The sequence below is a fragment of the Bombina bombina genome, chromosome 4 (genome assembly GCF_027579735.1).
Source record: "Bombina bombina isolate aBomBom1 chromosome 4, aBomBom1.pri, whole genome shotgun sequence".
Classification (NCBI taxonomy): domain Eukaryota; kingdom Metazoa; phylum Chordata; class Amphibia; order Anura; family Bombinatoridae; genus Bombina; species Bombina bombina.
Window position 1 is genome coordinate 1,228,262,324 of NC_069502.1, and position 14,548 is coordinate 1,228,276,871.

At 44.0% G+C, this 14,548-nt stretch overlaps 1 protein-coding gene across 1 annotated transcript in view; it reads left to right on the forward strand.

Moving 5' to 3' along the window:
- ZNF318 (zinc finger protein 318) overlaps positions 1-14,548 on the forward strand; it is a 67,259-nt gene that overhangs the window by 25,945 nt on the left and 26,766 nt on the right. The window contains exon 3 of the mRNA XM_053712770.1: positions 7,626-7,758. Within this exon, the coding sequence (XP_053568745.1) occupies positions 7,626-7,758 (133 nt within the window). The remainder of the gene's footprint in view (positions 1-7,625; positions 7,759-14,548) is intronic.

Here is a 14,548-nt window from a genome sequence, read left to right on the forward strand (position 1 = left end):
CTTGGATACTTCTGTCATCTCTAAGGAACTCCTCGTTCCTCCCTGATCAATGTAAGCCACAGTCGTCCGACTGGAATCTGATGAATGTGGCCGAAGCCAACTGAGGCCACGTCTGAAGCGCATTGGATATTGCTCTCAATTCCAGAATATTGATTGGAAGTAGAGACTCCACCTGAGTCCATACACCCTGAGCCTTCAGGGAATTCCAGACTGCACCCCAGCCTAGTAGACTGGCATCCGTTGTCACTATCACCCACGAGGGTCTGCGGAAACACGTCTCTTGGGACAGATGATCCGGCGACAATCACCAAAGAAGAGAGTTTCTGGTCTCTTGGTCCAGATTTATCAGAGGAGATAAATTTGCATAGTCCCCATTCCACTGTCCGGGCATGCACAGTTGCAGTGGTCTGAGATGAAACAGAGCAAACGGAATGATGTCCATTGCCACCACCATCAATCCAATTACCTCCATACACTGAGCCACTGACGGCCGAGGATTGGACTGAAGGGCTCGGCATGTATTTAGATTCTTTGACTTTCTCTGTTAGATTCTATAGCCATGAAGATTTTTCTAACAGAGTTCCCAAGAAGGGAACCTTTGTCTGTGGAATTAGTGAACTCTTTTCTAGATTCCCCTTCCATCCGTGAGTTCTCAGAAAGGACAACACTGTGTCTGTATGAGACTTTGTTACATAAGTCGACCCCTGAGTCAAAATATCGTCCAGATAAGGCGCCTCTGCTATGCCCCACGGCCTGAGAACAGCCAGAAGGGACCTTAGAACCTTCGTGAAGATCCTGGGTGCTGTGGCCAACCCGAAGGGAAGAGTCACAAACTGAAAATGTTTGTCCAGGAAAGCAAACCTTGGGTACTGATGATGATCCTTGTGGATAGGAATATGAAGGTATGAATACTTCAAGTCCACAGTAGTCCTATATTGACCCTCCTGGATCATTGGTAAAATTGTTCGGATAGCCTCCATCTTGAAAGATTTGAAGTAAAACCCCTGTCCCTGTTCTAGTCTTGGAACGAGACGAATTACTCCCATAGTAGAGAGGTCTTTTACACAACGTAAGTACGCCTCTCTTTTTATCTGGTCTACAGACAATTGTGAAAGAAGAAATCTCCTTCTTGGGAGAAAACTTTTGAATTCCATTTGATACCCGTGGGTCAGGGGTCCTGAACATCTCTTGGCCAAGCCTGGGCAAAGAGAGAAAGTCTGCCCCATACTAGATCCGGTCCCGGATCGGGGGTCGCCCCTTCATGCTTTCTTGGTAGTAGCAGCGAACTTCTTGGGTTGTTTACCCTTGTTCCAAGCCTGGTTGGGTCTCTAGACAGACTTGGCCTAAGCAAAATTCCCTTCCTGTTTTGTGGAGGAAGAGGAAGAAGAGGGTACTCCTTTAAAGTTCCAAAAGGAACGCAAATTATTTTGTTTACCCCTCATCTTAACAGACTTATCCTGAGATAGAAGATGACCCCAAAACCAGCCTCAACTTTAGGCCCCACAAGTAAGGATGAAATCCGTGGACTCGTCATATCGTAGAAGAAATTAATTTATCAGGTAAGCATAAATTTACTTTTTCTAATTTACTTCATTCTTTAGATATCCTTTGTTGAATAAATAGCAATGCACATAAGTGAGCCAATCACACGAGGCATCTATGTGCATCCACCAATCAACAGCTACTGAGCCTATCTAGATAAGCTGTCCAGCAAAGAATATCAAAAGAATGAAGCAAATTAAATAGAAGTAAATTAGAAAGTTGTTTAAAATTGCATGCTCTTTCTAAATCATGAAAAAAAATGTGGGTTTCATGTCCCTTTAACTACTGTAATCTAGCACTTTAAGCACATAGAAGCACTTTTTGATATATATCAACAAAATTTAGATATAAACCTAACCCTGTAGCCATATTTAGTATAGTACCATGTGATGTACATCAGTGTATCGTAACTGCGCTCTTCAAGTACCCCAACAGGCCATGTTTTCATTATAGCAGAACCATTGCACAGGTGAAATAATCAGCTGATGGGTGAGAGCAGGTTAGTAACCATGGTTACTGATCAGATGATTACTTAACCTGTGCAATGGTTCAGATATGTCAGGCATCCTCAAACTTAGCACTCCAGGGGTTTTGATATGCTGGCTGAGCATCATGGGAAATGTAGTTCCAAAACCTCTGGAGGGCCAAGTTTGAGGATGTCTGAGCTGTAATGAAAACCTGGCCTTTTGGGGGTACAAGAGGACCGCGGTTTATATACACTGATGTACAGGTCCAGCATTACCACTGTGTCTGTGCCTCCCAGTGCAGATCAGCTGTGTGGTGCTCAGTTACCAAAAAACCAAGCCCCTATTGATGTATTAAGACAACTCAATTCAGTAGAATGGTATCATTAACAAGTGCATAACAAAAAGACAATGCAATAGCACCTACTCAATTTCAAATGAGCAGTAGATTGTTTTTTCTCTCCCATTGTCCGGCTCCCTGTATCATGTGACAGACATCAGCCAATCACAGACTAGTATATGTATACCCTGTGAGCTTGTGCACATGCTCAGTAGGATCTTGTTCCCCAGAAAATTTGAATATAAAAAGACTGCAAAATGTGATAATGAAAGTAAATTGGGAAGTGTCTTAAAACTGCTGCTCTGTCTGAATCATAATAGTTTATTTTCTTCTTAAAAGGGAAGAGCCCAAAGCTGCATTCATTACTTTTGGGAATTCAGAACCTGGCCACCAGGAGGAGGCAAAGACACCCCAGCCAAAGGCTTAAATACCTCCCCCACTTCCCTCATCCCCCAGTCATTCTTTGCCTTTCGTCACAGGGGGAGGGTAGTAGTCTTCGCAATGGGACTGGAGTTTTAAGTAATCCTGTCAGCTTCTCAGTGAGAGCATGGATGAAAGTTAGAGTCTGGAGATGCAGGGAGAGTTTTCCTGCGAACCAATCCCTACTCATATTAACACCTCGTTGGTAATCAGCGTTGACGAGTTTCGCTGCTTACCCTTTCTCTACTTCAAGTCCATGGCGGAGGCGATGCTACTATCTGTCACACTTGAAGGACCGTGTTCCTGTTCCGCGGTGTAAATTCCAGTAAGATCATTTCATTTCAATATGAGAATGTATTGTTGACAAAACAAAGTAGGGTCCCAGTGGGACTCCTTTTATCTTTAATGAGGAATCATGGGTTAATATCTCCTGAGGGGGGTATTGAACAGGGGGGGGGCATTATCATGTTTGTTATATGGTTCTATCTGCAATGTTTAGCTATACTTAGGCTCACGGCCTTTAAGGAACTTAACAGCCTTTTATTGAACGCAATCTCTCAAGATTGCGCGCCCCCCTTTTTGTGACTGGCTCGGTGCACTCGTGACGGGTGCGGTTACGTTGTTTTTCACTTCTGTATGCTGAAACTGTATGCTGAAACCTAGAGAGTCTTGCTCGTGGGTTGCCTGGTTCACAGGAGGTGGTGAGTGCCCCAGCCATTGGGGGTGTCAAGGGGTGCCAGTTAGTTTTTGACATTTTTGTAATCCCAAAATTATGGAGGATTCTGATATGCGAGACACGGATGCTTCCGATATGGAGGATGTGTCTTGTGATGAATATGAAATGTCCCGGGTAATCAATGCCCATCAGTTATGTTCAGATTGCTGTTCTAGAGTACTCTCTTCTCCTGAATATGGGAGCTTAGAGTGCGTTAAGCCATCCGTCTCTGAGGTTTCCATGACCCGTGAGGCGAGGTGCCCAAAACCCTTTCCCTGCTACACACGCAGTTGTCCTATGGCCTTTACTCCTTCCCCAGAGAGTGGCTTGTTTCTGCCGGAGGTTATGGCACGGTTTCCCATGGCCATTTCTATGGCGCTGACTCAATTTATTTCTCCCAAGTGAATTATTTCATCGATACTGTCCGTTGTTTCCGTTAACCAAGGCCCATCGAGCGTGGGATCGCCCGATTCAGTTCAGCCTTCTGAGGAAGTGTTGGCCCCTGAAGCTTCAGGGGCCCCAATCTCGGGGCCAGGGTCTTCAGTAGATCCGGCGAGGGATGGTTTTGCCTTCCGTTATAGGCTGGCTCGCCTTCGGGTTCTTTTAAGACCTGTTTTGGCAATGTTAAAGGATCCCAGTCCTAGTGGGCTGAGGGATCCGAGGCCCTTAGAAGCTGGATGGCAAAATAGATGTGACATTTGGGGATGAAGCAATCTCCTTAACGTCTCTGTTTTTGTTTTTTTCTTATGTTTTCGGTTCCAGTTCTGAGCTTGGGTGAATGGGGCTTCTATTCGGCTGGTCCTGTTGTCGTTTTCATTCACCTTGGGCCGTTTCCACCCGATGGGTTCTGCCTTCATTTTATTTTTTGATCTGGATGGATGTGTTTAATTTGTTTTCCTTAAGCTCATGTCTGTTAGATTTTCGTTTTATGAACGTTCTTCTCTGGAACCGATACTTGCGACTCGTGGGCACTCCCTTGGAAGTTGCACACTTGTTGAATATTAGAATTATGTTTTCTAGTTCATTTATCGATCCTTCAAGACGACTTTTCTTGGGCCTTGAGCAGTTCGGGAGTGTCCTTAGACCAGCTGGTACTGGTCGGATGCTTTTCGGCTGTTACCAGGGTTCATGTCACCTTCTTGGTGCTGATTGAATCCTGTTGGATTCTGAATGTCACTTGACCTATTCTATGGACTCCGGGCTCGGATCCTACCGAAGTGCAAGGCATGTTGTTTATATGCAACCCCTCCGGACGGAGGGTTGTGAGTGCCAATCTAAGTTTGGTTCGGGCTACTCTCCTAGGATAGGGATCTGTTTTTTGCAGACAGCATTATGGTTCTTCATGTCCCTGGGGACTCAGAACCGTTATTTCCATTCTTGGAAGTTGGGAGATGTATGTGGCCTTTGTGTTCTGGTGTGCCGAGTGATTAACGATTAGAGTTTCATTCGAAGTTCTTCCGGACGCTGATTTTTTTTTTTTTTTAGCCTATTACGCATTTTTCTTGCGGTGGTGGAGTCTCATTCCTTCCCGCCTGGTGTGGATCGTCTGGTCTGGATGCGTGGGCATGTTTTTCTTCCTCTATTCAGTTGTATTGCTCTAAGAGGTGGTGTGCAGGGGTTCCCTGCCTTCTGTGGGGGGTGGTGCTACGGCTCCAGCTTTTGCCTGCTTACAAGTAGTTTTTTTGGAGGATAGATCCTTCTAGGATCTCTGACTGGTGTCTATTCCATTTTATACCCTTGGTCTGACCACGGTCTTAGACGTTCGGGTGTCTTGCATCCTCTTTGCAACACTAGCCTTGGGGCTTGTCAGTAAAAGAGTTGAGGTCGGGTACAGATGGCCGCTCCTTGGGCGCGGTGCCTTACGTTAACTCTCTGGGATGGCGAGCAGGGCCTTGGGTTATCATTCGCCTTTGGATGTTGATGCTACCCTGCCTGTGTGTGTATCACGTATTGCTGCTTGCTTGCTTACAAGTTTTCTTGTGATCCATTTGCACTGGGTGCTGAATCTTAGACTGTTCAGGAGTCTTTTGTGACTCTTGGGTTTGAGGTTATTTCTAGATCGCCAAGTCTACGGACTTTAGAGGTGTGCTTCTCCTTGTAAGAGGCAGTTTAGGTTTCCTCCGGAAATTGGAACTTTCAATCGACCATTGTCGAGGACCCTGGCCTTGGTCCATGGATGGATGTGGACGGTTCGGTTTCACACTAAATGTTTTGGTACCGCGGGCCCCTCTCGTAGGGGCTGGGGCTCTTTGAGAGATGCCTATCTGACTGTGGCTTAGGCTTTAGGTCCTTCTGACGGGTCCCTACTGGCCTTCTGGGGCATTTACGTTGTTCCTGTAGACTCCAGGTGTCTTTCCACTGGGTTGGCAAAATGGCCAAGGGGTCTCGCCTCTATGGTAGGATGTTTTTCCGTTTTCACTCCCTTCTCTTCTAGAGTGGGGATTGGGTTCTCCGGGATCGGAGTCACCTTAGTATCTGTGGAGTCCTGGGGGTCCTTGGTCTTGCATTGCAGGGGTTTTTCCCTTTCTTGCGTTTCAGGATCCTGGAAGAGGAGCTGTGATGTAGTGTCTGGTTCCTATGTTCCTGCAGCGGGAGGCTGAGGGTTTGCTCCTGTGGGGGCTTCTTCTACGGGTTACATCAGATATATGGATGCTGAGGTTTTGGGGGACTTCTTCCCTTGGTAAGTGTGCCTTTTTTGCCGAAAGACAGCGTGTAGGTGGTCTCGTACCCGAGCACAATGTCTATTCTGACTCACGGTAGCATGCCGTTTGTAGCAGCGGGCTAAAATGTCTAGTGCCGGGAGGGTGCGCTCCTTGGAGCCGCTATTCGGAGGGCAGCAAGCCCTTGGAAGGTTTGCAGTTGGAGCCATCTACAGCTATTTGCACTGTAATAGTGTAACCAGCTATAGCTAATTGCACTTGTCTGGATGCTAACAAGCTTTGAAGCGCCTTTCTGTGGTTTAGGTTAGCAATGTGGAGTCAGCCTTCCTTCTGGAAGCTGGTCATTAAGAGTTCCTGTTCAGGTGGTTTGAAGTTCTTTTGGAGAACTCTTTTTAGCTGCTGGGATAGTTATCCGGTTTCTGCTGTCTCTGTCTAGCCTGCTGGTCTAGACATGTTATGGGCAATGGGGACTCATGGCTTTTCCTGGTGTACCTTAGGGTAGGGTACAGGATCAGGGATATGAGGGTGTTCCTTGAGTCCTTTTGGGACATGTTCCCCTGTGTATGGATCTTTTTCTCCGGTCCTTGTGTTTCTAGGGGGTTCGTCTCCCTGGGCGTTGCTATTGTAAGACAGCCATGGGTTGCTATATGGGTGTTGAGTGGGAAAGGTTCCTTTGGATTTTTCCTGGACTCTGTTTTCCCTTTTGGGGGACGGATGTGGTCCTTATCTCTGGCCGAGTACCTTCTTGGGAGTCGTGTCCCGTGGGGCGGACGCCTCAGAGGTCGTTTTGGGCTTGAAGGACTCTAGGTCTGAGTGTTTTTTTTAGTTTGGCTTTGTTGGCAATGTAACTTAAGTGCAGTTATCTGGGCTTGGGTTTTCTCCCGTGTCGTTTGTACTTTAAATTTTAGGGTGTTGAGTAATTCAGGCTGTGGTGCCCTTCGAGGGGCTGCATTTTGTACCCACCCGTTTTTTGCATTCAGTGTCCTCTAGTTTGGGTATTGTTTTCCCAAAAGTAATGAATGCAGCTGTGGACTCTTACCTTTTAAGAAGAAAAACATAAATTATGCTTACCTGATCATTTAATTTTCTTTTGAAGGCAAGAGTCCACAGCTCCCGCCCGTGTTTTTTCTCTATGAGGGGGCTGTAATTTTTTTGTACTTCTGGCATCTTTTTTCATCCTGATATTTCTCCTACTGTTCCTTGTTCCCTTGGCAGAATGACTGGGGGATGAGGGAAGTGGGGGAGGTATTTAAGCCTTTGGCTGGGGTGTCATTGCCTCCTCCTGGTGGCCAGGTTCTGAAAATTCCAAAAGTAATGAATGTAGCTATGGACTCTTCCCTTCAGAAGAAAATGAAATTATCAGGTAAGCATGATTTATGTTTTTGACTTGAGTGTCCCTTTAATCTGTAAAAAATAAATGTAACTGTGTTATGAACTTTCTGTAGTATGGCCGCTCTCATCCCATCTTTGTGTTGTGTGACCAGATTTGCTGATCTCCGTCCGGCAAGTTCTGGCTACCAGGAGTGCCTGAGCGAACAGACCAGGTTTTCAGATGAACCTATGCCTAAGTCTATTTTGAAGAGGCGCCCTGACGCAGACCACAGTCTTTCCCCTCAGGTATATCGGCATTCGGCTCTGGCCTAAGGTGTTTCTTTTGTGTTGTTCCAGGGTGGATTTGATTTAAAGGGACAGTATACTGTAAAATTGTTTACTTTCCTAAGATATGGAGAGTCCACAACGTCATTTAATTACTAGTGGGAATATCACTCCTGGCCAGCAGGAGGAGGCAGAGAGCAACACAGCAAAGCTGTTGTCACTCCCCTACCCATAATCCCCAGTCATTCTCTTTGCCTCTGTCAATGGAGTAGGTGAAGTTTGGTGTCTGAATTAATTAATTCCTCTTTTGGGTACATTTCCCTGCAAGCAAGGATTTGGGTTTAGTTGAGTCCACGTCGATCTCTTTAGTAGAGTAGTGGTGGCTTTTAAGCAGTTAAGAAGTTGTGAGGTGGTCCCTGCTTTGTTTCCTAACACATTGCTGCCCATGGTACAGAAAGCCAGAGTTGGTTACTTTGTTCTATCTTTTTCTACAGGTCTCTGTAAGGAGTGTGTGTCCTCTCACGCCTTGTGAGCTGCCTTCCTGCCGGACAGCTAGACTACAGGTAAGTGCTTTTGTTTTCTAGGTCTTGGAGACTTGCACTTCAGAAGAATATGTCATATGCAGTAGATGGGGACATTTTTAAAATCCTTTATATAGGATTTTCTTTGGCAGTGGGCAGGCACATTATGTATGTTGAAACTAGGGGTTAATCTTCCCTTTATTGGGACGTTTTTCCTCTTTGGACTAATTTTGTTGAAATACTTTTAGTATGTGTGTGTGACTTATGTTTTATACAGGGATTTATGTATAAATTTACAATCTGTCAGTTGGTTTTCTTTGCTTGCTTAGCTAGAACAGGCTAACTGACAAACTGCTTGAGTTTGAAACCAGCTGCAGCTACTTGCATCTTATGTTGTAGGCAGAGGGAAACGTGCGCCTTTTATTTGCTGCGTAGTTCCCTCTCTCTGCCAGTCATGTGACTTCTCTCTGCTGTCGGATATTCTCGGAGCAGAGTAACGTCATTGAATTTTAGTCTCTTCAGTGTCGATCTACTATATGATCGTTTTAGAGACTTCTGGCAGACAAATTGTGTATAAGTTTTACGGTAAGGCACGGTAGGGGGCCTGATTGGTTTATTATTTTAAATAATTTTTGCATAACGTTGCTTAGCTAGAACACTTCAATTCAAAGATACATTTTTGCCCTCTGAGCACAATGTCTCTCAGGATGATGCTGTTCAGGCAATGCCACAGCTTTCTCCTCAAACATCCCAAGCCTCTATGGCGTCACATACAGTGTCCTGCAGTTCCTCTTAGTCTCCTGGAGGAGTTTATTTGACTGCAAATTTAGCTGCACAGCTGTCTTCTGCGGTATCTGCTTTTCCTATGCTGGGAAAACGCAAGACGAAAATTAGACATTCAGATAGTAAGGTTTCTGTTCCACCTACTGCTACGCAGGTTGCCCTCCCTAATAAGTCTGATGAAGAGAATATAGCGATTGCCTCTGATGGTTAAATCTCAGATTCGGACGGTATTATTCCTTCATCGGATACTGAAGAAGTAAACTTCAGATTTAAGCTTGAACACCTTTGTGTACTGTTTAAGAAGGTATTGGCTACTTTGGACAACTCCGATACTTCTGTCGTTGTCAACCCTAAGAAGTCTAGTAAACTTAATAAATACTATGATGTTCCTTCCTCTGTGGAAGTTTTTTCCAGTTTCAGATTATGTGACAGAGATTATTTCACAGGAATGGGAGAAGCAAGGGATTCCTTTCTCCCCGTCTCTTGTATTTAAAAAGATGTTTCCTGTTGCTGACTCCATTAAAGATTCTTGGAGCTTGGTGCCTAAAGTAGAAGGGGCTATTTCTACTCTGGCTAAGAGAACTACGATCCCTATAGACTAGGATAGCTGCTCCTTTAAGGATCCCATGGACAAAAAACTGGAAGCTTATTTGACGATGTATGTTCATCATGTTCTTCAATGGCAACCTACAGTTTTCATTGCCACAGTAGCAAGTGTGGCATCTTATTGGTGCGACCCCCTTGTCTGAATCAATTTTAGTAGAGACTCCATTGGAGGAGATGCAAGATAGGCTTTAGGCTCTCAAACTAGCCAATTCCTTTATTCCAGGGTTGTTGCCTAATCAATCTAGAGGGAGCGTCTGTGATTCTACTTGCTAGGATTTGGTCTTGCAGATCTAGTTCAGATGTCCAGTTGCCCCTTTTGGGTCTATTCCTTTGCATTTCACATTTTTGGTTTCAAATCTCTAAACCTGATGGCATTGAGATTGAGTGAATTTTTCTTAAGCGGAGAGGGTTCTCTGATTCTGTTATTGAGTTTATGATACAGGTGTTTTTGAGCCTGAATTCAGGAAAATTTTATTATAAGGGTTAGCGGTGCTTTATTTCTTGATGTAAGGATCATGGGTTTTTTCTGGCATTTTTTCCAGAATGACTACGTTTTTTTTGCCAGGGTGGCTTGGATAAGGGTTTATCTGCATTTTTTTTTTTGTTTTTATTAAGAGTCAGATTTCAGTTCTTTCCCTTTGGAAAATTGCTTATATTTTAGATATTCATAGCTTTGGCTAGCATTAAGTCCATTGTTAAACTAATTTTTCTACTTGACGTTTTGTATTGGTTTTGAGGGGTTTGTAGGCTATGCATTTAGGTTTTGTTTGTTTTGCCTGTTTTTTTTCTGCTAGAGTTTTCTGTTATCTGCTCTTGTATGTGTTCTTATCTTATTGTTTTAGGATATGGCAGTTTCTTAGGACTATATTTTTTTTCTTTCCTAGTGTTGTATCTTGTCTGTATCAGACAGGAATTTGTTGTTAAAGGGACAGTCAACACTTCCGTTAACATGATTTGATATTGAAAATAAAAAACCGAAGATCCGCCTGCACTATAACCCTCCTGCCTTGCCGCCTTGCGTGTTGACTGTCCCTTTAAAGAAAAAAACTATAGTAGCATCAATATAATACTTTTTAAGTCTAGTTTGTGTTCTTTTTCTTGTTACATAAAAGGGGGAATAAGCTTCTGCCATTTCTTTGTCTTCTTGGTTCTTCTATTTCATAAAGCTTTTTTTGGAGGCAGGTTAGCATCAACCTTAACAGATCACTGCTAATTTTATTCAGTTACCATTTCTTTTCCTTTTAGGAATGAGGCTTCTGTTGTCCAGCTTTGCAAGGCAGCTATTTTTTCTTAAATTCTACTATTTTGGTGTTTTTGCTTCTTCTGAGGTGGTCTTTGGTAAGGAAGTCCTTCAGGTAGTTGCCTCAGGATGTATACAGCATTAGTTGCCTGTCCATTTTTTATTTGCATGCATTTCTTTCTAATGACACAGTGAGTCCACGGATCATCCGTAATTACTGTTGGGAATATCACTCCAGCAGGAGGAGGCAAAGAGCACCCCAGCAAAGCTGTTAAAGTGAAAGTAAATCCTAGCGTTTTACAAACGCTAGGATTTACTATTGTAACAAAGGGAACTTTCATTCATGAAGTATAAGATACTTCATGTAAAAAGCTCCTTTATTTGATTCAATCGATCGCCGCTCTTACAGCAGCGCATGGCTAAAAATATTTTTGACTAAGAGGTGACGTTTTCGACTCTTAGCCAATATTCGTGCGGAAATCCGGCTCCCATGGGCGCCAAGCCGGATTTACCGCACGGCTATTGGCTAAGAGTCGAAAATGTCACCTCTTAGCAAAAACATTTTTTTAGCCGTGGGCTGCTGTAGGAGCTAAGAGCGGCGATCGATTGAATCAAATTAAGGAGCTTTTTACATGAAGTATCTTATACTTCATGAATGAAAGATCTTATACTTCATGAATGAAAGTTCCCTTTGTTTCAATAGTAAATCCTAGCGTTTGTAAAACGCTAGGATTTACTTTCACTTTAAGTATCACTTCCCTACCCACAATACCCAGTCATTCTCTTTGCCTGCAGTGCAAAGAAGAGGTGAAGTTTAGGTGTCTGATAGGAAGTTTTTTTCAATCAAGATTTTATTATTTTAAAGCAGAGTAGGTTTCCTCTGATCTGTACTGGGGCCTAGCCATAGTCCACGTCAGTCTTTTCAGTAGGGCAGTGGTGGCTTTTGAGCACTTTAGAACTTGTGAGGTACAATCCTCACTGCGCTTTTTCAAGACTCTGCTGCCCTATATCAGAAAGCCTGAGTAAGCTTACTCGGATTCTTCTTCCACAGGTCCATGTGAGGTATAGAATCCTCTCAAACCAGGTGAGCTGTACCAGACGGACTATCTTGAGGTAAGTGCCATTTTTTTCTTGGGGAAAAGGAGAATTTGGCACTTCTGCAGCTATATGCTGTTTAACAGGGACGTTAATTTTACTCAGTTAAGAAAGGGTTAATATCTTGGCAGTTTATCAGGGCACTGGAGACTGTGATGGGGAGATATTTATTCAATATTGGTGGCTCAGTGTTTTTAGCTCCGGTTAAGATCCGGGCTGTACTTTGGGTATTGTTTTTATCCATAATACTGTTCCGTTATGTCTGTGGGACAGCTCCTTGCAAAAGGGGGAGGATTCTTGTTGGTGGCCCGTTCCGTTGGCGCACTTTCTGGGGCTCTGTTGGCTGCAGAATAGTGACGCAGTTATCGGCTGCTATGTGGAGGTTAGCGTTTCCGTTGCGAGATCGGATCGTTGGAAATATTAAGCTCAGGCTGCAGGACAGGTAGGCACCTCAGTGAACTGCTGAGGTGTTTGGGATTGCCTGTTTGTTACGGTTTTTAGGCTAACTTGATTTACAGAGTATATAAAGGCGCAGTACTTTTTCCTTGGTGTAAAAGAAATAGTTTATTTTTCTCTCTTTTCACTTTTATTGAGAATGGAACAAGAGGCCTTGCAAATTGTTGTATGCCAGCTTTATGATTCCCAGGTGGAACCCCCAGTCCCTTTTTGTTCCTCTTGCATAGAGAGAACTTTGTTATAGGGAGAAGATTTTTGATTATGAGCCACCATTAGCTAAGGTGGATGCTGTTCAGGTGTCTCCTGAAGCAGATATCCCGCAGCTTTCTCCTCAGGCGTCCCAAACTTTTCAGTCTCCACATGCAGTGCCCTTGCGTTTCCTCTCACAATCCCGTAGGATTTTCTCTGCAGGACATTGCTACCCAGGTATCCTCTGCGGTATTTGAAGCATTATCCGCTTTTCCCATGTTGCAGAAAGGCGTAAAAGGAAATTTAAGGAATCAGTTAGGTTTCTGATCTGGTTGTGACTACCCAGAGTGTTTTGTCTCAGAAGTCTGAGGGTGAAGTTACTTTGGTAGCGTCTGAGAGTGAAATCTCAGATTAAGATAGTTTAATTCCTCCTTCTGATACTGAAGTGGTATCCTTCAGATTCAAGCTAGAACACCTTTGCATGCTTCTTAAGGAGGTTTTGGCTACTACTCCGACATGATGGTCGTAGTCAATCCTAAGAAGTCCAGTAGCTGAACAAATACTTTGATGTTAACTCCGCGGTGGAAGTTTTCCCTGTTCCAGACTGTGCGACAGAGATTATTGCATGGGAGTGGGAGAGACCTGGTATTCCTTTTTCTCAATCTCCTATTATCAAGAAGATGTTTCCTATAGCTGATTCCATTAAGGAGTCGAGGCAGACAGTTCCTAAGATAGAAGGAGCGATCTCCACTTTGGCTAAGAGGACTGCTATTCCCATAGAGTATAGTTGTTCTTTCAAAGATCCAATGGATAAGAAGTTGGAGGCTTTACTAAAGAAAATGTATGTTTACCAGGGTCTCCAATGGCAGACTGCGGTATGTATTGCCACTGTCACCAGCACTGCAGCTTACTGGTTTGATACTTTGTATGATTCTATTCAGACAGATACTTCTCTTGAGGAGATTCAGGACATGATTAAGGCTCTTAAGTTAGCCAATTCCTTTATCACAGATGCTTCCTTACAAGTCATTAAGATGGGTGTAAAAATATCTGGTTTTGATGTACTAGCTTGAAATCCTGGTCTGAAGGTTTAATCTAAATCCAAGCTTTTGAAGATTCCTTACAAGGGTAAGACCTTGTTTAGGCCAGGTTTGGCTGAAATTATTTCAGATATTACAGGAGGAAAAGGGCATTTCCTCCCTCAGGATAAGAGAAATATACTTTAGAGGTAAGCCTCCCCCTCTTCCAAGCAGGAACAGTTCAAGTCTTCCTGGAAGCCCAATCAGTCCTGGAACAAGGGGAAGCAATCTAAGAAGCCCAAAAATGAATCAAAGTCTGCATGAAGGGCCTGCCCCCGATCCGGGAGCGGATCTTGTAGGGGGCAGACTTTCTTTATTCGCTCAAGCCTGGGTTCGGGATGTTCCGGATCCCTGGGCGGTGGACATTGTATCCCAGGGGTACAAACTAGAGTTCAAGATTCCTCTCAAGATTATCTGTAGACCAGATAAAAAGAGAGGCATCCTTAAATTGTGTCAAGGACCTTTCCGCCTTGGTAGTGATTGTTCCAGTTCCAATACAGGAACAGGATGTGGGATTCTACTCCAGTCTGTTTGTGGTTCCCAAGAAAGAGGGAACGTTCAGACCAATTTTAGACCTAAAATGTCTAAACAAGTTTGTCAGAGTACCGTCTTTTTAAGATGGAAACTATACGTTCCATTCTTCCCTTGGTTCAAGAGGGTCAGTTCATGATAACCATAGACCTAAAGGATGTGTACCTTCATTTTCCACAAGGACCATCACAGGTTTCTGAGATTCGCTTTTCTAGACAAGTACTTTGTGGCTCCTCCGTTTGGCCTTGCCACAGCGCCCAGAATTTTTTCGAAGGTTCTAGGACCTCTGTTGGCGGTGATCTGGTCTTGGG